This window comes from Natator depressus, chromosome 13, assembly GCF_965152275.1.
Source record: "Natator depressus isolate rNatDep1 chromosome 13, rNatDep2.hap1, whole genome shotgun sequence".
In the NCBI taxonomy this organism is placed as follows: Eukaryota; Metazoa; Chordata; order Testudines; family Cheloniidae; genus Natator; species Natator depressus.
Genome location: NC_134246.1, coordinates 25602522 through 25628504, shown reverse-complemented (window position 1 = coordinate 25628504; position 25983 = coordinate 25602522). Strand labels below are relative to the sequence as shown.

Genomic DNA, 25983 nt, shown 5'->3' with positions numbered 1-25983 from the left:
CCTTCTTCAGAGAGATTGTTCTCTTTGGTCTCCTGGTCCATCTGACGGCACCATCCTTCTAACCTTTCTGTTTCTGCCTGCAGCAGTTTCAGAAACCAGTACCCATCCCGCCTGCAGGCTCCTGGTTGTGTTGGTTCTGATGGTGAGTTGGAGGACGTCTCAAGCCAAGGGTCTGGAGGAGGGAGAGAGGAAGGCTCTAGGGCTGGGTCACTACTATCTCCATAGGAGAGATTTCTCTTGAACTGGGAGGGCTTGGCTGGTTGCCTGGTACTGGCATCAACGCTGACGGAGTTGTGGCGCGGGGGACAATCGGCAAGGCTTCTCTCAGACGATTTACAGCTTGAGTGATTCGGTTCCTGCGCATCGGAATCGGCGTCCTGTTTGGAGGACATACTGCGAGAGTGGCTGTTTCTGCAGAAAGAGCAGGAGCAAGAGAATGAAGGGGAGCCCTCCAACTGGCTGGATTCACACACTGGTACACAATGCAACGGGTTTGTTTACGGTGCCTGCAGCTAAGCCTTGTTTCCCCCTCAGCCCCACCGCCTTAAATACAAATACCCACACCACACATGCAGACAGACAAAATTATAAGGTTGCCTGCTTACTGCACTAGGCCATTCAGACGAAATGACTGACGTGCATCTCTAATTACATCTTGGGTTCGGTTTTTATTTCAAGCGCCCATTGATTTAGCTGTTTACATTACAGAGCAAGTACTTTTTTTGATAAAAGTACGTGCTGCTGCTCAACACAGTTAGTATTGAGACATGGGTCTCAGGTAATTGGCAAAGTGCAGTTTAAAGGGATAAAATAAAAGAGCCTGTGTCTTTCACTTACCGCCACTCGTCCTCTACCTGTACTCCGATGGACTGGAATTTGGTGGTTGGCGTAGGGGGCTCCTCCTTTGCCACTGGCTGAAGGCAGTCAACCTTATTAAACAAAAAAACAAACAAACAAACAAACAAAAAAAAAACAAACAAAAACTTGCTGCTAGAATTCATGTTAGTAGAACAAGAGCGTTGCAACCACACACACACACAGAGCATACAGATGCTGTAAACCAATTCGAAGGCTGTTTTAGGATGGATGGCACAATACTGCTAGCCTAAGGAGAAGTCAGTGCCCCAATCTGCTGAGGACATCAGAGTTTATCCCTAGCCCTGCAGTAATCAGACAGCCATTCTGGATCTGGCTTTATCAACTGCCACAATAGAAACACGTAGGCGAAGGGTTTTGGTGCCTCAGAGCAGCTGCATGTACAAGGCAGGCAGGCAGATGGCCGTTCTGAGGCTCAAGAGAGGGCAGCAGCCTGACTGTCAAAGCGGCATCCCTAGAACAGGGGCTCTCAAACTTTCTGAAGCCTAGTATCCTCTCATCAACTTTCCCTCTCCCCACCCAAGAACAACATGGAAGCCCTAAGGAGTTAGTTGCAGCCGTAGGTGAACCCAGGTACTGGAGGTAGGGTAGGTCACAGCATGAGAACCTCAACCCCAGAATAGGGTCAGGGGGAGCAGGTCAAAACGGTCAGACTCTTTAAAAAGGGAATTCTTCCTCTACCCCTCCCCCGCACCGTTGTTTGCTCCAACTCCCACTATTTCTGTGGGGAAGAATCAATATCAAAGTGACATTAGATGAAGTGAGCTGTTAGTCTCTAAGGTGCCACAAGTACTCCTTTTCTTTCTGCCAGCTAGATTTCAGCAGCAGAACAATTCACAACCCAATGTAAAGCCTCATGTTGAAGGTACAGTTTGCACTGCCGAACTTCCATGGCATTCAGAATGATTAACTGTGGACAAGATAAGCAAGGACTAACTTGTCTGCTTTGGGTATGGCTTCAACACAGAAGAATTTAACGTGGTTATATCGAGATGCATATTACGTTGGATAAAGGGTTGTTTCTACAGGATGAAGAAAACGGGGAAGTCTGGTGCTACAGAAGATGGGTTTTAAACTGCACTTTCAAACCCATAGTCACACCTGCCGAACCCACATCTTTTGCATTTAAACTAGCAAGTGGGAAGGTTACTACTTCAGCATGTCATAAGGTGACGTACAGCAGGCGCTTGTGGATACAACAGATGAACATAAAGCTTAGCCACCTGCATTTGAAAGGCTGTCCACAAGCAAAAGGCAAATAGATTAGTGGTTTTTTTTGTTTTTTTTTTATTTATTAAACTTCTCCAAAAGAAGCCTTTGCAGGACAAAGCTTGGATACACACTCTTCTCCCTGAGCAGTTTGCATTGGGCTATAAAGCTAGCAACTGGTTTTCATTAGTTTGTATGTTCTGTTTGCTTTCAGCAACAGAAGTTCTCAGAGAACCAACAGGGGTGAAGGAGGGGCACTCCCGCAGGTAGATTGCATCAGAGCCATGGTGCCATAATCATTACAGCCCCAAACATGCTTACAGTTCTGGAATAGAAGAGCTGGAATCTTAAATGAAGCTTGACAGTATTGACAGTATGCAGACTGACCTGAAAATACAGTCCATGGCGCACAAACTCTAGCATTTGTGCATATGTACTTTTGGCAAGAAGCCCCTTTAAAGAGAATTACCCATTTAACAGAGCTCCATTATTTTATGACATTTTTATTTTGTACTAAACACATTCCTGTTATAGCAACATTTTGTTGTATTTCACCTCTGAGTGCACTGGATGATTGTTCTACAAAATGGTTAATTTCTTTAGCTATTTGGGGGGGTTCAGCTGCATGTTTAGTTACAATACACATGCTAAACAGATAAGTTAAGAACATTTAAGAACATTCTCTGTTACACAAAGGAGTACAAACTATTCCATACTTGTATTCCTATAGACGACAGCTTCCTTTTGGGGATATTCTCCACCTTAGGCTCTTCACTTGTCAGAGTTCCTTTGTCACTTTTCAAGGTTGCATTTTTCTGGGGTAACTCTGGAGCATCTCTGGCTGGAGTCACAAGGCTGCCTCTTGTCACACTGGGTGTTCTGGTACTGTCTAAGCTGTCTGAAGAATTACTCAGTCCCGATTGGCTGTTGACGTCGCTCTTGTGGTCCTGGCTATCCAGGTAGGTGTCCTGGGCTGATTCAGTGCTGCTCTGCACGGTGACAGAGATGAACGGCTTTGAGGTGGTCCGAGGTGGGACGGGGGGAGGTGTCTTTTTATATGCCACTAGGCATGATGAACCTGCAACAGCAGAGGTGGGAAGGAGCAAGAGAATGGAATTGAAGAGAATGGGACAGAGATACAGTGAAAGAAAAAGAAAAAGCAGGTCAATTATAATATTCAGGAGAAATCTCCAAGTAGAAATTTGAAGAAATGCAGAAACACCAATCTAATGCCAACAGCTTGCACTGAGTGACCCACACCAAAGCATTTAAGAGGGGGAGGGAAGCCAGCACTATCCTGCAATAAAGTTCAAGAGAAACAACATGATGTGAGAGAGGCGGGAAGGTGGAAACGTAGTAAAGAAGATCCTGCCAAACTGCTAGAGTGTTTGACAGGGAAAGGCCACCACAAAGCAGAAGTTCTGTGGAACCCTGATTTTTTTTTTTAAAATCGTGTTTAGTGTCCTGGTAAAGCCAAATCGCTCAGTTCTTTGTTCCCATCAGTTGACAAGTTTCTGTATCCGGACCAGGCTGGCGTTTGTTCCTACAAAAGGGAAAGAGGCCATAAGGGTTTCTTCCAGCAGGCAGTAGCTATAATGGTCACAAAGCACTTTACAAACCCTGAAGGGTTGGTTTTTAATCTTTAAAGGTATTTAGGTGCCTAAAGATGCAGAGATGCCAGGAGTTTCAGAAGGGCCTATCGACGTATTTAGGTCCCTAAATACCTTTACAAGTCTGGCTCTGAGTGCACAGTACATTATTTGCCATGACTGATTTGAGAGTTGGAAACAGGTATCCAGCATCTTCCCCAGCATGCAGCTCAGTTCAGGGAACTGAAAGTCATCTTGGATTCACGAGGATAAACCACCACCATCCCACAACACACGTCAGTACAGTGGTTCGGAATAAAGAAGAGTCCTAGAAATAAATTAGTCAGTGGCCATCCACATGTCAGCATTCAGCAAATCTCACATAGTAAAAGACTTAAAACACAAGACACCCAGGAGATACTGTATGTACCAGTCAGGCTTTGGTATTTCCAAACAGGAGATGTAGGTGTACACTACAGCCGCTAGAAGAGAGCCGGAGTCCTTGCAGAACCTCACACAGGAGGCAAGACTACTTTGCTGCTCTAACCATTTAGGAGCTTAGACTAGGATTCTGAAGGTGTTAGTAGCCTAGTGTAGACATAACTGTGTGCCTTAGGGCGCCCCGAGGTTATAACTTGATCATTTTAACGTGTTAAAGGCACACAGTTATGTCCAAATTCAAATCAGGACAAGGCTTTCATGTTAACAGTCTTCCTAATAGCATCTCTCACGCACACCCTGGCTGTGACAGTGAAAATCTACTAGCGGTAGTAGGTACGGGAATTTAACAATCGCTAAGAAACATTTTCCCTAGGCCGAGTACAAGAGGTCCAGCTTTCCACTTCTGCAAACCAAAAGTAACCACGTGCCCATCCTTCAGCCAGTTAGTTTATTCCCACTAAGTCACCCAAACTAAGTGCCGAATGGCACTGAACGATAGCAACAGGACAATACCAGAGAATTAACCAGTGGGACAGAAATAGCCTAAATCAGCACTCACGTCTTTGCATGGTGGCACCCAGTAAAGATGGGCCAGTGGGCAGCCTTTGTTGTGGAGACTGGAGCAGCATGCAGTCAGTATAGGAGAACCTGCATGTTTTGTTTCAAGTGCTTTTAGATACCCTGCTGGAAGGGCAGATTTTATTCTCCGGTCACCTCCTTTAAATTCCTGGCAGTTTCTGTATATCGGGGTTCTCAAACTTCATTGCACCGTGATTCCCTTGTGACAACAACAATTACTACATGACCCGAGGAGTGGGGACCAAAGCCTGACCCCGCCTGAGCTCTACCACCTCAGGTGGGGCCAAAACCAAAGCCTGAGACCCAGGTGCTGGGTCTTAGGCTTTGGCTTCGGCTTCAGCCCCAGGTGGTAGGGCTTAGGCTTTGGCCCTGGGCCCCAGCAAGTCTAATGCCAGTCCTGGAGAACCCATTACAATGGGGTCATGACCCACTTTGGGGTCCTGACCCACAGTTTGAGAACCGTTGCTGTAGATGATTATGTGACAAACCATTATTTTGCTGTGACCAGGTCTACACTAGAAAAGTTTTGCCAACAATTCTATACTGGCAGAAGTTCCTGCATAGGTGCAGCTTACGCTGGCAAAGAAGTGCTTTCGCCTAAATAGCTTACAAGTGAAATAAGCTATACCCACAGAAGTTCTTTTATGCTGCTATAAACTGTGCCTATGCTACGACTTCTTCTGGTATAGAAATATTGTAAGAGAAGTTACACCCCTAACAAATACGGCTATACTGACAAAGGTTTCTAATGCAGACCTGGCCTAAGTTTGGGACAAGCAGAAGCCATCCTGCCGGGCTTTTCCCACCCAGCCTGACTGTAACACTACTATAACCCCTTTCCTAAATACCTGGGTCTCTCCCAGGCAGACTCTTCATCCTTCTGCAGCTAGATACAACACTAGTAATACTATTAAAAAAGTTGCTTAAGTTTAACCAGGTACTTTAACTTAGATGAGGTCATCTGCTATCATAACAGTGGGGTCCTATGACATAGCCTGGATTACAGCAACATTACAGTGAGTAGCTCCTGTTTTACTGCTGGGCTGTAAACGTATCCGAAGAGTACTGATCACTTCCTGGCTGCTGTTTCAGCCTACCATGCTTCAGTGTGATTGGGACAGTAAATCAATTACTAGCCTACTGATGTAAATCCTTACTTGTAAGCAAAACAAAAGAGGGTGTTGGACTTCTGCAAACCAGTCACTATTTGTGTACAGAACAGGAACATGCAGGGGAGGGAAACCCGTACTGGGAAAACATTTTATTTGGGGTTATCAAAGTAGACAAACATGAGGCCCAGTAGTCCAGCTTCCACAGGCTGCAAGGACTCTGTTTTGGGTGCCCTGTAAATTCATTTTGAAGGTTGGTATTTCCTCTCAATCTTGTTCCCAGTGATCACCAAAGGAACTGGTCTTGATGTGTGGGACAGTGAATGCAAGACTTCACAGGGAAAGGAAGTCTATAGAAAGTGAGTAGGAAAATACTCAGAATGCGGACATCAATGGAGAATAAGTAATGCTATAAAGAGGTTGTGAATTCAATAGTAAAAGCAGAAGAAACAACTGGAAATGAATCAGGGAGTCAAGGGCAACAGAGGATATTCAGGGAAACAATACGATTAAAAGTTAAACATACTCAAGTACTTTGCAGAACCTTAGAATAAGCACTTCCCACCCCTGCAACAAACGGAGCAAAATCTATGCTGTCAAGCAGAGGCTAAAAGAAAGTAAACCGCAAAGTAAATAGCCAGATCTTAGTCTCTAAGCCAGCATCTTTCCCTCCCTCAATTTATGCTAAATTAAACTACAGCAATTTTAGTCAAGTAAATTTCATAGCTCTGATATTCAGCAACATTTAGAAGACACTGGAGAGCATTTTTTGGAATGGTTAAGTAATTTCACAAATCAAAACAAAGGTGGTGCTTGGTCACTTGCAGAAACATGCCCACTTCATCATGCTTCAAGAAGCGTTTCATGTCAACTGGTTAATGGGCCCATCCCAGAAAGGGTGGCTCAATTTTGAACAAGAGAATGCCAGTGGGATCCCCTCCTCCCTCTTCTCCCCCTCCCTGCACACCCTCATCCAGCAAAGTTGTTTCAGCTGCTGCCAGCTCTCCACCCAAAAATGAGCTCACTGCTGTTATATCATCTCAATCTAGCTAGAGTGGAGCATTTACAAAGGAAGAGGACTTACCATCTTTTGGCTGTGTGCGTATAGTGCCTAGCACAACAGCTCTCTGGTGGGAGCCTCTAGGCGCTATGGCAGCACAAATATGAAATGATTTTAAATTGCAGATTGTTTTGCAGCGATAACATAATACTGCGGAACTGTTTACAGGCCAAGTTAATTTCTGTCAGGGAGATGCTGGGTCTGGGGCAAACTGCAAGATAGGACAGTGTAACTAGGACTGAGAATCATGATGCTTAAAGGGTCCTCATCAGCTCTCTGCACTGCTGGCAGAATGTATTAGTTTAAAAAACTAAGAACAGTCCCAGGCAAAGAGCAAGAACGGCGATGAAAATGTTTCTACAGCAAGATTTCTGGTTTGCAGCATTTTAATCTTCCCATTCAAAGGTATTTTTTGCTTTTGAGTCCTATCTAAACAAGTTACTAAAATTCGTAGGCTAGGTCTACACTACAGCCTAAGCCGGCATAAATGTCGCTAAGGGGTGTGAATTAACCACCCCCGTGCGACATAAATTACACCAACGTAAGTGCTCGTGTGCACAGTGCTATGTTGGCAGGAGAGCTTCTCCCACCAACACAACTTCTGCGACTCATGGAGGTGGGTTTTTTATGCTTATGGGAGAGCTCTCTCCCATCAACAGAGAGGGTCTTCACCAGATGTGGTGCAGCTGAGCTGCAGTGCTGTACATATACACATGGCCTTGGCCACGCTGCAGTTAACAATTGATTGGCGGAAGGGGGCCTTTGGGCTTTTATAGCCTTCCTGACAGAGCTATTTTTAGAATGAAAAACACTCAGAAGTTGACATCTTCTATTTGAATTCATCTGCTGTTTCCAGCCAGTCTTGGCCAATATCTACTGGCTCACCCTCAGCCAATTTTAGTTTTTGCCTTTAAGATTCTGAACACAGTCTATGCCTAACCTTTATACTTCTCTCAATTCCTAAGGGACAGCATGCTGATTGCTTGTTAAAGGCTAAAGTGCATGAGCTTTTTAAAAAAAATATCCAACACCACCTAACCAATACTTTCAGAGGTCCTTATTCTTCACAGCACCATTCCACGACTTGCCTGCAACATGCCTTTGTTCAAGGCTAAGCTGCCAGGATCACAACCAGTGTTTTATTTTCTATTTAAATAGATCTAAACTGCTGCTGCTGCAAAGAACACAATAGGCACCGCAGGATGTTAGCTTTGTCGTTCCTGTTTACAGAGCCAGCACAGTCATAGTGGATCACCTGTCCATTTCTCAGTGACCTCAAGGGACAATGGCCATTACTCTGAGTTTTAATTTTTTATTATTTGATTCTTTTAAAGGAGCACCAAACCCATAATTTGTAAGGTAATACAAAGACTTTCCATGAGTGATTTGTCACTTGGTTTCTTTTCTGCTGTATGCATCCCCCCCATTCACCTCACAACCATCTAAAGGAAACAAAAAAAACAAACAAACATCTAATTTCCTGGTGCACAGAGGCCTATCCACTTCCCCTGCCACACTGAAGCTGCATGGGGGAAGTAGGTGGGGCTGCACAGAAGGGCCAAGGTCAGGAGGGAGCCAGTACTCATGGGTGCAACATGGTTCGCTTCTCCTGCATGGGGTGGGGTGGGGAGGAAGTGAGACAGGTAGGGTCTCAGCTGTGGAGACAACCCTACCATGGCAGGGAGTGGAAGGCTTCCTCATCTCCTACATGGTGACTACCCAGCCCCCCGGGAGTACTGGGCACCCCTCCCCACCATGGTCACTGAAGGACAATGGGAGGGGCATGTGCATGGGACATGAATCTCCAAAGAGGGACAAACAAAAAAAGTTTGGGAACCTCTGCACTAGCACAGTGCTTCAAGGTCTAAGTTGCAATAAACCAGATGTGAATTTAAAACGGGCTGCGCCCCACCTGCCTCTCCCCCCACCAAAAAGCTATAGCAAAAAAGAAATTATTTCCAATGAAAATTCTGAACAGTCCATGGTTAGGGTTTGCAGCAGCAACCCCCCCGTGGTCAGTGGTACTAGGTTTGAATCCCCTGCTCCTCATGGCTGTGGAGACGGATTTGAATACGTGAATCATAGCACCTACCTGAATCTACATACAGACTTGAAACAACTGCTTTAATACATGGCTTCTCGGCTTAGGGGGTCAAAGTCCCTAGGGCTCCTGAAACCTACAGGTAATACGGGAGAAGGGTATAACCACTCTATCCTTTGTGTCTTGCTTAAATGAGAGAGTGGTCACTGTGCCCATTCACCTGCAGCAGTGTGAAATGCCATGCTATATTGTATTTTATAAGCACCGTGCATCCTGAAGGATTGAAGAAGATACATTTATAGTGCATGCCTGACATGAAGCCAGAGCTGTTGGTGGATGATGGCAACAAACTGGCACAGATCAAGGCACAACAGCATGTGCGAGGGAATTTTGGACTTGGAATTTGTAAAAAAGTTGAACGCGCTGTTTTGTTACGTGAGAATATACAAGTCTAGTCACTGAAGCATATTTATATAAACAGTTACACAGAGTTTGTCTAGCTTTTATATAGTGGTTTTCATCTCTAGCTCTCAATGTGCTTTACTAAATAGACAAGTATTCTCATTTTACAGAGAAAAAAAACTCAGGCAGATTTAAGCGATTTGTCCAAGGTTACCCAGTAAGCCACTGCCAAAACTAAGAACTGACCCAGACTTATGGGTCTCAGTCCAGTGCCAGCCACTGTATCATATATATTCGCAGCAGGTATGAAGAGACATCTAAGTATCTCCCATTAGCAGATTCGTTTTTTGTTTTTTAAATAAAAACTGTCTGGGAGCAAGTTTAGTGTATCTATATTTGTGTGTGGAATGTGTGATGTGCTAAACTTCCTTAGAAATATAACAGAAGTCTGCCACCAAGTCTGCATTGCAAAGATTTTCTACAGTATACGCAGTCAGCCACTCACAGTAGCTTCATCATGCATGTAACCTGCCTCCCTACAGTTGTCTCAGCCTTTACTTGCTGTATCTGCTTGTTTCCTGTTAATTACATGCAGATGATTCAGATCTGGCCTTGCCTGCAAGTCAAATTACAGAGTGCACTCCAGGTACTGCTGATTAACAATCTACCTCACAGGGAGCTGAAAGAAGGGAGAAATATATACACAGCTGAAGCCTGTGAGAAAGTCTAGCACTCCTGCTATAGCGTGAACACACAGGGGCTAGAAGAAATGGAGTACTTGTGGCACCTTAGAGACTAACAAATTTATCTGAGCATAAGCTTTCGTGAGCTACAGCTCACTTCATCGGATGCATTCAGTGGAAAAATACAATGGTGAGATTTATATACATAGAGAACATGAAACAATGGGAACCCATATGCTCAAATAAATTGGTTAGTCTCTAAGGTGCCACAAGTACTCCATTTCTTTTTGCGAATACAGACTAACACGGCTGCTACTCTGAAAACTGGGGCTAGAGGCACCCTTAATCTTCTGGCTTTCACCATAAATTTCCAGTACACCAGTGGCACTTGGCTAAGTGGTTGTGCAGAGTGAGTTTTAAATTCTGCATCTCTTCCCACTTATGTTTGTTCTAACCATTTATTGATCTTCAATACAGTGACTTTGACATTAAATGGGGGGAGGCCAAAGGAACCAGTGATTGAACAATTCTGAAATTCACAGACCTTTCAAATGTGAGATCTGATTTATTTATTTATTACCCAAGACCCCACCTATCACCTCATTCTTGCGACATATGGATGTCAACAAGGTACCTGGGATTCCCCCGCCTTACTACACTCTGGGCAGAACTTACTCTTATATACAAAGTTTCAGAGTAGCAGTCTGTTAGTGTTAGTCTGTATCTGCAAAAAGAAAAGCAGTACTTGTGGCACCTTAGAGACCAACAAATTTATTTGAGCATAAGCTTTTGTGAGCTACATCTCACTTCATTGGATGTATTCTTATGTACAAGTGATCAATGGCCAGAAGGAGATGGCCCTTCCAATTCTCTGACTAGCACTGTAAAATTGCTTCCTCCCCCTCACTCGTACAGCCTCTACTGAGGAAGATGATACATTCTTGCTTCTAAAACAGATGCAAATGAGATGTGGAGCTGGTGTGATTTTTGTCTTTATATGGGCAAAACTGAGACTGTTTGTATATGTTCTTACAAGCCTAGCTAAGATCAAAGATGAAATATTAATCAGCATGTCACTCTAGGCACCACAACTCCCAATTAGAGGTGACAGCAACTCCAGAGAGCGACACGGTAACAGTAAAAGAAAGTGTAGCTAAAGAGTCAACAAGCAGAGGGGGAGAAAAGAAAAAAAAAACAAACCCAAACACAAAAAACAAGTCCACCCAAACCAAAGAGAGATTATTAGAGAAGCAGCCTTCCTCCTCCTCCCATCCCTATCTCTTCACATATATAAACTGAAGGTCAGGCTCAAAACAATTCCAAGCAGCAGATGTTACTAAAAGCAACTATGCAAGACACCCGAAGTCCATTTCTTCAAATCCCATTTATTCATTTCCTTGAATTAAATAACTATGGAGAGTGGCTATTTCCACCTTAATAAGATCAGCAACATTATCCCACCTCCTAAGAGGAGTGCATTAAAAAGGGAGGGGCCCAGCTGTCATTTATTTGTAATCTCTCCTCTCACAGACACAGCACAGTGGGTTTAATTTCCTCTGGGTACACCCACAATAATTACATCAGCCTACAATGTCTTGACCTACATTCTCTGTTGCCAGGGCCTGTATTAGGTTTCTTCTCTGTTACCAACTACCTTGCTTTTCTTTGTAAAGAAGGACGTCACTTTCCTCAGCCTTCAATGGAAGAAAAAGAAGAGTGGTTGCCATATATAGGGCCCCATAAACTACACCATGAAGGGAATGTCAGGGGGACAGGCCAAGAAGCTAGCCTAACCTGAATATTATAGAGCTCTGTCATTCCCTCTCCAATATTTTAAGTAGTTAGCACATTTCCTATATGAATATAACAAACCTTTCTAAAACAAGAGCTGCAATACACATAAAAATCTCAGCTTCCCAGCTGGGTAACAGCTCACCAGTGCATGGTGTTAAGCTTATGACACAATAGGTGCGTGTTACATATAGGTTTCCACTCTGCCTGCACCAGTTTTGTAAAGTGTCAGTACCCTGTCCTGGGTCAAACAGGAAAGCAGATCAGAGGGATAGTGTTTAGGGATTCACCAGCCTGTGACCAATCTGAGTGACTTTATGCAAACACAGCTGTCTCTATCCGTATCACTTATACCACTGCTTCATATTGTATAAACCCAAGAATGTGCTCTCTCCCTGGAGGGGGACTGGCCCTGTATTTGTTTGTACAGCACCTAATACAAGGGGCCTAATCCCCCATCTGGGATCCTTGGGCACTGTTGCAATAGAAATAATAGTGTACACACACACGCGCACGTAAAATAAACCAAAGCTATTTCAAGTTTACATTTGCCAACCCTGATAGTGTCCTTTTCAAAGGAGAGGACATAGCCCCAGTAAGAGGTTTTCAACAACAAGTGAAATGTTTTCTTAGAAGTCCAGGAACAAACATAAGGCTGCTCTGAAGGTTGTAAACCCCTCTATTTTCATACTATACCATACAGCTTTCATTCAGGAGGACCCCAATGTAATTCCCCAAAAACAGAAGTCATCTAATCCATGACTGTATGCAGCCACCTATATGAAATGCAGCAGTAGCACACAGCAACTATACACAGAGGTTAAAAAAAACATTGTACATAAGCAAAACTGAAGATGTGAGGATGGAGAAAGAGCAAAGTCTCTCCCTCCTCCCCCCAAAGAATGCCATGGGACCCTCTTGTAAGGACCTAACAGAAGAAACTCAATTCTTCCTATACTACAGCAAAGCATATACAATTCTCTGTAAAAGAGCACCTTAAAGATTCAAAAACACGTTTTGCAAATGCCCTAGGTTCTCAAGGATGTTCCCAATTTGCCATCATGGTTTAACGGTATTTGATGTGTAACATCTTGTAAGGGAACAAGCATTTACGTTACTTTCTCTGCAAGAGAGTTGTGCTGGGTTTCTGGCATTCACTAATGTCCCCCTAGCTCAGAAGTCTGCCTACCCCACAAGGGCCCGAGCTCTGCAAGAACATTTCCCACCTGGTTAAAAAAAGAAGGGTTTTTTAAAAAAAAAAAAAATCAGAACATTTCTAAGAAAACCCAGTATCCAGACATGTGCTTTTAACTGTTAGACACCCACAAACGTCAAGGATTTAAAGGAGTGAAGTGTCAGATCATACCACCCATGAGAGCTTCAATTTAAAATATGCTATCCCACACTGCAGGGATTCACACCAATATGTTCATCTCTTTTCAGATGGAATCACAATTTTCTTTGGCAGGGCTGACGAGTGCTCTGTATGTGAAATCTTAGGAGAAACACTGAGGAATGAGATACATACTTAAGTGGCAAGTTAGCTAGCCACAGCCACTCCCAGGCCCATCTGCAGTAACTATTACTGGAACTTCTAGTGGCATTTTAAGTCTCATATTTTCAGTTCCTAACCATCCTTCCAAAAGTAGTTTTCAGTGCAGACTTTAAAGCAAGCTGGCCAGAGGGATGTAATTCAACTCTCTACCCTAAAGTTAGCCTTAGCAGAATTTTATTTTTAATATTACTATTCTATAATATTATATATATTTGACAGACATTGATGTTTATTTTAGGCTTTTTTTCTATTTTTAGAGATTTAAATTTTCACAGTTGTAGGAAATTATGGGGGGAGGATTCAGACAATTTAATGACAGTAGGTACTGATTTAAAAAAAGTTAATGTTTTATAACAGTGAAAACACCAATTGTCAACATCACATGTCAAAATATACAAAGTGAACATCCTTTAATCAAACTCTAATAAGTTCTCAAGCAGCATTTTCCTTACTTTGCCTATCTACATTTCAATGGTCATCAATGGAAATATTTTTTCAGTGGTTTGTGTGTACGGTTAAACAGACATTTACCAACATTTACTGATAAAAATCTAATACTTCAAAGCCTACCTAAAGGTAACTTTTGGACATGCATCTTCATTTTGGGAAACAGACAGGGCTCTAATTCAGCTGGCATGTGGCAGTATTGCATACTGGCACCTCTCAAGCAGCTATCTTATTCTTCAGAATCTCAGCTTTCATTAAAAAAAAAATTACGTCTCTAGAAGTTTCAGTTGGAGAAAATCTCAACTGTGAACCAAACAACTGATTCAGAGATGCCTACACACAGAAGTCTGCAGAAAGCCTGGAATGATATAGTAGAGATGCGATTTAACGTATTAAAAATTGTGAAGTGCTCAGATGCTGTGGTAATGGAACCATGTAGGTACCTGAAAGTGATAGTACTGCCCCTTTCATCTCAAGGAGCTGCTCCATTTTTATAACTTGGTAACAGAATCAGGTGTCCACATTGTGAATTTCATTCCTCAAGCAGAAAGCATGGTGGGTCACAGATCTGCACATTTTACTGGGAATGACTCTTTTTGGTACCATGGCATTTAGGAGACACACCACTAGCATCCCCACAGTAAAAGAGGAAGACCCAGGCTCAACTAGCTTAGCAGCACCTAAAAGCACACTGAAGCTCCACTGGAGGGGAAGTTAGAGCTGCATGATCATATTTTAAACACTTGCACAATTTGAGAACTCACACGGGTGGAATTTGAAAGAGTACCGTACTGCTGTCCCCAATGTGACCCCTGTATGCCTGTTAAAAAATGCTTTACAGACTAGAATCCCCTGGAGCTATGGTCAATAAGCGTACCAGACACACAGTAACCACTGCCAGAAAAATGTTAGCACAGTCCTTTGCCCACAGCAGGTTTTCCAAATTGTAAAAGGTTTGCAGTGTCAAAAGTTCAGCTTGCCCCTAAAGCTAAACTGAAGTGTGCCAACAACTCGATAGTTTGCAGAGGAGGATGGGGAGAGAGGAGAAAAGCAAGGAAGTGAGAGAGCTGAGGGAACCAATTAAAAAAGGATGACAGCCGTCCTTTAAAAACAGCATCGTCCACGTGACAGAATTAATTCCCTCATTCTAAGGCTGTGCACGGTTTGTTTACTACACAGTTTCTGCTCTACAGACACAACAACATGAGAGTTTATGCTAATATCTAACTCCCCCCACCCCTTACACACACACCAAAGTGATGCTTTCATTCAGAGCAGTGATGAGCTGGCTCTGTCCCAGCCATGAGTCACCCCGGTCACAGAAGGAGGAAGTGATTTATTTGGCTGCCTTGACAGAGGAAGGACGCTGACAAAGGGACCAAGGAGTGTGGACCAGTTAGCTAGAGGCCATTAGCACTCATGGGGAACCAGACATTGCACCTTGAGTATTACCCAGATAGACATATTACTGTAGTTTGTTTCACTCTTCAGTGTTTGTAGTAGTTCACTTGTCTACACGTTTTGGGAAATCTCTTGCTGTTGCAGCTCCAATGACCCCATCACAAATCATCAGCCAGGAATGAACCTGGGGACTTTTAGCTCTAAAGTCACAGACCACTATAACCAGACCTAAAGCCATGGTTACACTTGGAGCGCTTTGTCTGGACAGGGACACCATGTGCTATACCAACAAAGAACTCCTAGTATGGACAACTTACATCAGCAAAACTGTTCTTCCCTGCAAGCAAAATAAGGTACACCAGAAAAAGTGCTGTTTGATCAATAGAGCTATATCTACACTAGGGGCTTTTGCCAATACAGCTCTGTTGGTCAGGGATCACACCTCTTCATACCCAGGACAGATAGATGTTTGTACTGTAGACAGAATCTAAAGGAGTAACTATTGGCTGGCATCAGTAGACAACTTATCTGGGGACTAGCTAGGGCTGGATTAACCTTTTTTAGCCCCCCCACTCCCTGAGGCCCCACCCCTGCATGGCCTCTTCCCCCCTGCCCGCCATTCGCTCCTCTCCCCCGTACGAGTGGTGGGCAGGGCCTCGAGGGGAAGAGGAGCAAGCGACAGGTGGAAACTTGGAGTGGGGCTCAAGTGGAGCAGGGCCACGGAGTGGGAGCTGGAGTCTCCTCTAAGTGTGGGCCCGGCGCAACTGTAAACCCAGAATTGGGACTAGCCACTAGACTGGGGTGGGGGAGACACACTTGGAACATGGCCAGTTCTACATTTATAAATTAGATCAACTAAACTAAATCACACAGGGCTGTGAAAAAGTCTGTGTCCTGAGCACCATACTGAAGCTGACCTAACCCCTTGTGTAGACACGGCTAGATTGACAGAAGCTACCACCTCTTGGAGATCTGGATTAACTACATTGAATGGAAACCCCCCTTGACTGACACAGGAAGTGTCTACTTTACGGCACTACATTGGTACAGCTATAGTGTAGTGTAGACATACCCCATGACAGTAGCCAACATGGAAGTACAAGTATATAGACCTCAAGGAGTTTCCAGCACTGACACTGCCATGCTACACAAACATTCTCTTAAGAGAGACCAGTGATGGGCTGACATGAGTGTTCCTATCATTGTACCACAGGTGGGAGCAACAGTGGGAAAGTTGTAAGCATTATATCATGTTGACAAAGGCACAGATATTACAGAACAACTCCACTTTGCAGCCCGCTAGTCTAAAGGTGACTATGCAAATTCCAGTCCCCATTCACACCACCACTTTGCCCTCTCACTTTCAAATATGCTTCACAGCAATTTAAAAATATGCCTTCTCTAAAAATACACCTTCCCTAAAAATATAAGGGCTCTGCAATAAAAAAATCCTTCCCAAAGCAGTCCACTGGGCTGCTCTTCTGTCCAGTGACATATACCAGGAGTCTTTCACCACCACAAAGGCCTTGTACACACTGAGGATTGTAAGAGTTCTCAGCATTGCTACACTACTGATGCGCACATCAATGAGTGCACTAGTTTTAAAGTGTGACAGCATTTTTTACTGCCATGTCATCAGATGTGCTCTGAGCAGTGTTAACTGACAGATGCAAAAGAGCTGGAGGCCAGCCTATGTGAGCATTCAACTTCTGTGGAACTAAAGCTTTTGAACCTTTTTTGGTTGTGAAAGCTTTTAAAGAAATTTGGAAGGTTAGTTTATAGTCCAAGTATAAACTGATGCACTGTCATTTTAAGCTTGCAGATAGTTTTCTCCAAGGAACAGCAGGAATTGTAAGTTTCCCTGCTGCTGCCCAGAACTGGTCTTTTGGTTTTATCACTAGCTATTAGGCAAATGTTAACTTTCACTGACCAAAGCAAGATCACAAGAAAAGTATAATCCTCCTGTTACTCCATTTCCCGTACAAAAAATCCCAAACCAACCCCCTTCCTCCCCCCGACACACACACAGAGGGATTAGCTGGGCAGAATTATGTCACTAGATAAATTTCTTCCTTACCCATGCCAGTGCTTTAAGTCAGTGGTTCTCAATCAGGGGTACGTGTACCCATGGGGTATGCAGAGGTCCTCCAGGGGGTATGTCAACTCATCCAGATATTTGCCTAGTTTTACAACAGGCTATATAAAAAGCTCTAGCGAAGTCAGAACAAACGAAAATTTCATACAATGACTTGTTTATGCTATTCAGCGGTTCTCAAACTGTGATCATTTTAATGGGGTCGCCAGGACCAGCATTAGACTTGCTGGGGCCCAGGGCAGAAAGCCAAAGCCTGAGCCTTGCTGTGTGGGGCTGAAGCTAAAATCAGAGTTTTTAAGTGAAGTGAAACGTGTGATATGAAGGTAAATCACACTTCTGAAAGGTTGAGAGTCACTGCTCTAAATAAGGAATTGAAGACCTCACAATTTTATATCCTGCAACATAATCAAAGACAAACACTTGACATTCTTTATGCATTTAATTTTCAAAACACTTACTAAAACTAGCCAATTAATTGTGTTTACTCTATGCTAATCATTTCAAGACTATCTTGTAGCAGCAGTTCCACCAGTTAGTTATGTGTTGCATAAAAATGCATTGTCTTTTGTTGGTTTTAAAATTTGCTGCCTTTTAGTTTCATGTAATGCCCTCTTATTCTTATATTACGGGATGGGACGAGGAGCACCCAACAGACCTTTGCTTTACTGCTTATTATTTTAACACTGAAAAGGGAATAAGAGGACAGAAGATCCACACAAAGTAAATAATCCCCATTCAAGAAATGCAAGGAGGCTGAAGACCATTAGTAAATTCCAATACAGAGAAGGTCCGGCTTAGGTTAAATTAATGGTGCCCAAACTTTTCTTGTGGTCCCCCCGCCCTCCAGTAATGGAATCTGTCTGCACTTCCCCTCCAAGGGGAGGTACTGCACAGCCAAGCCTTCCTCAGCAGTGGAGCTTGGCCTGGGGTCGGAGCTGGGGGCCAGGCTGGGAGCAGAGTGGGCTGGGTGGAGCTCCCTCCTCCCCCCGTTGGGAGCTGGCCTGGGCCCCACTGCACTGAACATTCCTCTGTGCCCCTCTGGGGAGGGTGTGTCCCACAGTTTGGGAACCACTGGGTTAAACAAAGTGACACAGAGGAAAACTGAATTTAGTTTGAAATGTATTAATTCTGTGTAAACTACTAAAGACAGGCAGACAGCACTCACTTTTTTAATTTGCTGGTCTCTTGAGGAGGGAAAGAAAAAGTCACCCCCCACAAAACTTTTTCACATACAGGTGGATGAGGTTTTTTTTTATTTAGAGGTTCAATTATACAAAGATGACTGGGAACAGGATTGCTAGACACGAAGGCACAGATGCAACACAATGAAAACCTAGGCTCTGACATCTAAGGAGAGAGCACTTCTCTTGCAAAGGTCCCTCTTCCTCATGTCAGTGGTTGTCCTTCAGCCCACCACTCGCTCAAGACCTTCTGTTCTGTAGCCTTCTTCCCACAGCCCCAGAAGCTTAAGGGAGAGTCCCAATTCTTGCACAGTAAAACATGTTTACACTAGCTCAGTCAGTCAGTCAAGCCTTAGCAACTGTGGGAAGTTTCTGAAAAACTGCGAAGTTGCAAAGACTACACTGGTTCAGTTCCACCAATATTTTGAATCTTTGGGACCTCTAGTGTAGATGGGTTACCATTACTTTAAGCCTAAAATTTAACAGTGCTTGGAGCAGATCTACCTGACACAGTGCTAAAAAGGCTTGTCAACACAAGGCTCTCAGTGTTATCAGCAGTGGAGCTGAATCAGTGTTAGCAATGGTAGGAAATTTTGTGCAACTGTTTCCCTAGAGTATGCATGGCTTTGTGGAATTGTCTCCATTTGCTGAGAGAACAGAAAATAATTTGGGAAAGCCTGTAATTCTCCAAGCCACTTTAAATAAGTGATCCATCTAAGTTTCTGTTAAACTTTCTGGAAAGAGGCATATAAGGAAAAAGATGAAGAAATTTCTTCTCTTTGCTTATTCAGCACTGAGGTTCCCTACCCACTGTTCGACAAGTATATCCCAGTTCTACCCTTACAGGTAACCTTCCTCTAGACTCTGCCATTTGCTCACAGGTTGGAATTGCAGCTGCTGCGTTTATAGATGGGACCATTCAATGTCAATGTGACACATCAGCTACCAAAAGATATTGCAGAACTACTGCCAGAAAACTATGCCAACAGTTCTCCACACCCATATGACTTTAAATTCTTCATAAGCTAAAAAACCAAACCACACCCAGTAACAGAGAGAACGTGTGTGTCAGCAAACAATATGAAGGAAAACAATGCAACAGAACCTCTCCACAAGCGAAAAAGGGAAATTCAACATGTGGAGAGCCCCTGCTCTCACCCACCCATTAAAAAACCCCAAACATTAGTCAAGGCTGTCTGCCTAAGAGCAAATATCCAACTGAACAATCAATGCCCAAAATTTAGGTTTTGCAAGGTTTTTACCGTTCATAAAAGTTTTATGTTTTTGTTTATATTTAAGCCATTTCCCCCATTAAGTGTTTGCAACCCAAGACATGGCAGCATTATACTAGTGCAGAAGAAGTAGAAGCTGACTAGGATATCTTCGTTGCCCAAAGCTGACAGTAGTAAAGTGAGTAGAAAAGCAAATAAAATTAGTAGAAAAGAAAAACTTATAATTAAAAAAAATCCACTTTAACAAGCTAGCATGTTAGTTACAAAGGATTTATATCCTAGGGGACAATTGCTCACTAGACTGTAGAAACCTACATGGTAACCAAAACGCACAACAAACAGAGTTCCCAACTTGCCTGACACACTAGTTCTGACAATTTTTAGGCCTTGAGACTCACGCACTACACCAACACTATAGAAAAGGACAAGCAATACATTTTCAAATGATATGGACTGTTTTTAGCAATGCAACTCCTTACTGTAACAGGAAATTGACCATGTACCTTGGCCCCACAACACCTTGGCAAAGATTTGAAAGCTGAGGAAAATGTAGCTACCTCCAACATACACAGCAGAGCACAGCTGGGTTAATTTGGAATATCCCTAATTTCTTAGTAGCATGGTACATAAAGTAGTGGTGCAGAGAAAGCTATAATCTAAGTCTGCTGAGGTTTTCTTGGTGTCCCCCAACTTAGATTTTCTAAGAATTTTAACCAAACATTTTAAAAAACAATGGTTCCTTATTATTTAGAGTGGGGTAGCACCCAAAGCTTACGAGGTGCTTTCTGGAAGTGAGGGGGCAATTTCATTTTACAAAGGAGCCACTGTGCATGCTGCGGCTTACAAATGCAGTTTAGAGAACAAACCCCCAAGCATTAATTGGAATTCTAACACATTAGCAGAATACTTATCTGTGACCCAAATGGCCCTGAGCAAGAGACAAGTTTTTCATCTTTACAGCCTGTACTAAAGTCTCTCGTACTAAAGTCTCCCCAAATGCCAAACTACTTGCTCACAATTTACAGACTCCCTATAACTTTTTAGGTAAGGACCCAGATCACCACATTTTACAGCAAGTGGAAGCAGCCGAAGAACGTTTGGCATCACATATGCACGCAGTAGTACATTTCCATCCACACCCATATCAAACTGAACCTGCAGCTTACATGAGGCTGGGTGCAGCTGTTTTAGTGCAAACCTTTCCAACAGGGGGAAGGCGGTGTTAGAAGGCTAACACATTTTCACCCCCTTATTTGATTTAGCAGATCTAAAGGGAACAAGATTGAAAGATGAGCTCCCTGCCTCACTGCAGTGCTATTTTGTATCTGCTGTTATTCTGAGTTCTTTCTAGGACCTCCCTCATTTTCTTTCTGCCATTATGCATTCAGTGTCTTCTGTCTGACTTGCTGACCATTTGGCCTCCCAGGAGGATTAACAATAAACCACAGAGAAGGGCCATACCAGAAATATTAAAGCATCGGCAGCACTGTGCATATATGATGGGTTGGTAGAATTTTACTTTCTATAATTGACAGATAATATAGATGTTTGTTTTTAAGCATTTTATTTTTACCAATTAATTTTTTACAACTTGCACAATTATGAGGTTAAAGAATTTTTTTTATTTGGATCTATTTTCACAGTTTTGGAAAAACTTACAGAGGTCAGATAATTATTTAACAGCTGAGCTAAGATTCAAAAAGTTAAAGCTTCAAAACCATTAGAACACAAAATGTCAGATTCACATGTCAAAATATACAAAGTAAATATCCTTAAATCAAGCTCTAGTAGGTTCTCAAGCAGCATTTTACTTACTCTGCCTAGCTGTAAATTTTGACTATTATCAGTGGAAAGATTTCTTCATTGTTTTGTACAGTGAAATAGATGTTTACTGACATTTAGCAACAAAAATCTAAATTCCCCAAAACTGTGCATATACTGCTTTTGGCAATTTACATATTCCCACAGAGCAGTCTGTCCCTCTTTCCTGACTTCAAAGAAATACAACAAAGGACTTCCAGCCTTCCCCATATTCTTATTCCAACTGCAGTGTTGCTCCCTTCCCCCCAAATCTTTTAACTTCAACAGAAAACAGCTGTCTCCAAAACAAAGCCAATGGAATTCCATAGTTATTCTGCAGGGGACTGTGGAAGCTTTTTGCCCAAGACTGTAAAGTGCTGGGGAACAAGAGCAGAGTCTATCATTAAGCACAGATCTATCCTAATATTATCAAGCAATGTTGCTGACTTCATTTTTCTTGATCTGATCCACAACATTAAAGTGTAATAGGTTAGTAGGACTGGGATTGCGGTAATAGGAAGGAAAAGTACCAGGACTCATTTACAGGGGGGTGAGGGGAAAGGTGCTGACGAAGAGAGCTCTGGAGGTGGAGAATATTATAAAGTGACTCCAGAAGGAAGAGAGTTCACTGTACAGGTTTTCAGAACTGAACCACTCCGTGCTCAGGACAACTATGAAGCATCTCTGAAGAAAGCTGCTCATTGTTTGTCCCAGAGAAGGACATATTCTGGGGAAATAAGACTGAAGCAAAATAGCCCTTTAGAAGCTATGAATAAGGCTATGTTTTAGTCACAGGTATTTTTTAGTAAAAGTCACGGACAGGTCGCGGGCAGTAAACAAAATTTCACAGCCTGTGACCTGTCCATGACTTTTACTAAAAATACCAGTGAATAAAATGCTGGGGGGGGGGCGGCGGGGGGAGGGAGGGGAAGGGGAGCAGAGGAGGTGCGGGGGGAGGGCGGCCTGGCTGCTGGGGGGGAGGGAGCATGCCATAGCATGCAGCCCAGGACCCTCGCTAGTGCAGGGGGGCTCGGTGGGGCCAGCAGGCTCCCTACCTGGCTCTGTGCCTCCCCGCACCAGCAGAGTTGGGGTGTGTGAGGGGGCAGAGGGTTGGGGCATGGGACAGGGTGAGGTGGGCTCTGGGCAGCGCTTACCTGGTGGGCTCCCGGAAAGTGGAGCCCCTCCCCCTCGCTCAGCTGCTAGGTGGAGGCATGGCCAGGCAGCTCTGCATGCTGCCTCTGCAGTTCCTGGGGGAGGTGGGGCATGCTGCGGGGGCCCAAGATTGCCACAGCAGCAGCCGGTGCACCTGGTGCAGGTGCTGCCTGAGCTGCCCCTGAGCCATGTACACTGGCTGTGGCAGAAGTTACAGAGGTCATGGAATCCATGACAAGCTTGCAGCCTTAGCTATGAACATTGAATAATATGTATACAGTCTTCATATGGCTAGCAGTCTAGAAACCAATAGCTGAGGGGTGTCAGATCTGAGAAGACCTGTATATATTCTTTATCTATTCTGTTGATCTTTAGTTTTCCCTCTACACCCTTCACCAATGTATCCAAGTGCTGTATAACCCATCTGCTTTTCGTAGTAATGCAAGCAGTACACAAAGTCAATGCTTTTTGGCTCGACAAGCCCCTACTCTAGACCAGGGCAACAGAAACTCTCTGTTGATTATAAAGCAAGCCTGAATCCAGTGGCAAACAGTGCCATGACAACAGTACAGCTCTTATTCTAAGACACAGGCCATAAAACGAATGCTGAAGCTAATGAAATAGCTAAGATCCGAACTGCTGGTGCCCACTCAGATTGGGAACTAGCCTGAAATTCTGAAGACAAAACCTGTCACAATGAAGAAAACTAGCAAAAGTCCCAATCCTACAAACAGTCGTGCTGTTGTTGCCATGAAGACCTTCATCAACATAATCTCAGACCTGTGACCAACTGTTAGGACTAATGCTCACCATGTGACAATCTGCCTCTTGACCTTCTTTCTCTCCACAACCATGCATCCAAGCTGCTGTTAAAGCACTGAGAAACAGGCTTAAGGCTTGAAAATATAGTTCAGTTAAGTTACCCTCCAATCACTCTCCTTCACCATGAGAAAAAAAAAGAAACTGTACCTTGCAGACTAGGAACGCAGCACCATTTCCATAGAGTCTGCTTTGGAGATGAACCAGCTGGGACTTTCAGAAGAGCTTAAGGGAGTTATGTGCTGGACTCCCTTAGTGGTGCATTTTCAAAAGCACTGAGTGATAGCCTAACCCTGCTTCCACTAAAGTTGTGATAAAGCTCCCATTGACTTCAAAATGGACAGATCAACACTGAAGACTTTTGAAAATGCCACCCTTTGAAAGTCCCAGCCATGCCAGACATTTTGAAGACTGCCTGAGGTTGGAGGAATAAAGGAAAATTGTTGGCCCTGAGCATCTCACTTGCTTTCAAGCAGTTAGTCCTGTTCACTCCAATTGTTGCTCAATCACCAGGCTGGTTTTAGGATGAAAATTCAAAGTCTCAGCAATTTATATTGCCAGTTGGGATGTCAGCCATCTGTTGCAGTGATTTCCAGAGTTACTATCAAGTCTCACAGCATTCACCTGGGGTACCCTAAAGGGATCAGTCTGCTTGAGAGAAGTGTACAGCAGGGGGAAATGAAGGTTTGTCCTTGTCAGCCCAGTTTGATTAAGGATTTAACACATCTTGTTTCTTATCAAACTAGAATACTTATACACTATCAATCGCTGTACTAGTCGAGAACCTGAATCTTTAATGTATTTATCCTCCCTACCGCACAAGGGTTTTATGAAGTGATATTATCTCCATTTTACAGATGGGAAACTGAACCACAGACACACTAAGGCCATGTCTACACTAGCAAGTTTACAGTGGAACAGCTGTACTGATGCGGCTGTGCCGCTGTAAAATCGCTTGTGTAGCTGCACTATGCCCACAGGAGAGAGCTCTTCCGTCAGCATAAGAAAATCACCTCAACAAAGGGGGGTAGCTATGTTGGCGGAAGAAGCTCTCCCATCAACATGGCACTTCGCACACTCCCACTTATGCCAGCAAAACTTATGTCGTTCAGGGATGTGTGTTTTTTCACAACTCTGAGCGACACAGTTTTGCTGAAATAAGTGGTAGTGTAGAAGTGGAGCAAGTCACTTAGGCCAGGTCACACAGGAAGTCTGGGGGAGTAGGGAATTGGAGCTGGATCTCCTGAGTCGTAGGCTAGTGCCCTAACCATTGGACCATCCTTTCTGTGAGACAATATCAGGAGTTTTATTTACATCAAATTTCTTAAATTAACAGAAACCTTCAGAGAGAAAAGAACAAACGAATCTCTAGGATCTAGCTGTCACAGCTAGAGTTACGAGATAATTAAAAAGAAAAATGTGAGTTACCAACCACTGACTGTAACTGAACAAAGATACACCATAACCAATGGTTAACACTTCAGAATGGTGTCCCTCCTCAGAAGAGAAAAGTTATGCTTAAATCTCAGCCAGGATTAAGGTAGAAAGACCAATGGGGCAGGAATGATTCAACCTCAATCACTTGTGTCAACGGACGAGCAGATGTGGTTTAAACTTTATTGCAAACTTTATAACAGACTGAGAAGAGATCAATATTTCCAAAAAGAGGAACCCATATGACGTATTCCTAATCTATCAGGGGTAAAATCAAGACTGGAGTGCATGCAATGGGACTTTGTTTTTCTAAGAGGAGAAATTAAGGGGGAAAAAATCTCCTACCCAGTCACTGACAATCTCCAGCTGGAAAACCCTTTGCAATATTAGTAGTAGAGGGCATTTACCACCAAAAAACATTCACTGCGGAGAAATGAATAAATCAGGAGAAAAAAACCTGCAAAGACCATCGTTTGTCTAATTTCTATTGCCTTAGAATCACATGAACCTGCTAAAATGCTGAAGTTGTCTTTTCGTCCACTCTCAGCTACAACTGTATGTTAATTCTTAGCCAGCCAAATGGGCTGGTACATTCCAGGAAACACAAACTGGGTTCCAGATGGCTGTTGCCTAGCAGCAGCCCACATACTTGGTTGCTTAGGGAACGGGTTCCTTGCATTCTCATTACACAGCTGTCTGCTGGAACTGTTACTCTTGTCTGAGAAGATTACTCACTCAGCTACAAGCTGAGGCAGGAATTTCAGTCAGAACATGTCACTGAATAGAGATGTGGCCAGCCAGCAGCTAAACTGAAGCAGAGTGTTTGGGGGCAGGGTGGATGGCAGTGAAAGTGAGAAAAGATTACTCTTCCTATGTGAAAAATCAAATAATATTCGTAATGTCAAGTTTTTCTTTTATAAAAAGGCCCACCACCACCAGTAAGAAAATTTGGGACGTTAGCAACATAAATTAAAGACAGACTGACCTTCACACAAAAAGTGGCCCTTAAAAGCAGCGTAATTTATTAGTGCCTGCCCCCAGAATGGAGCATTTTTTATATGACTATGTTTATATACTTAGAGCTAAG

The 25983-nt window shown here is 43.4% G+C and overlaps 1 protein-coding gene across 6 annotated transcripts in view; it reads right to left on the bottom strand.

The window, feature by feature from the left end:
* The window catches only part of DLGAP4 (DLG associated protein 4), a 473125-nt gene that overhangs the window by 5637 nt on the left and 441505 nt on the right, over window positions 1-25983 (bottom strand). For all 6 annotated transcript variants that reach the window (XM_074970251.1, XM_074970246.1, XM_074970245.1 and 3 more), the window contains 3 exons: window positions 2802-3163; window positions 838-929; window positions 2-411 (listed from right to left, as the gene is read on the bottom strand). In XM_074970251.1, the coding sequence (XP_074826352.1) occupies window positions 2-411; window positions 838-929; window positions 2802-3163 (864 nt within the window). The remainder of the gene's footprint in view (window position 1; window positions 412-837; window positions 930-2801; window positions 3164-25983) is intronic.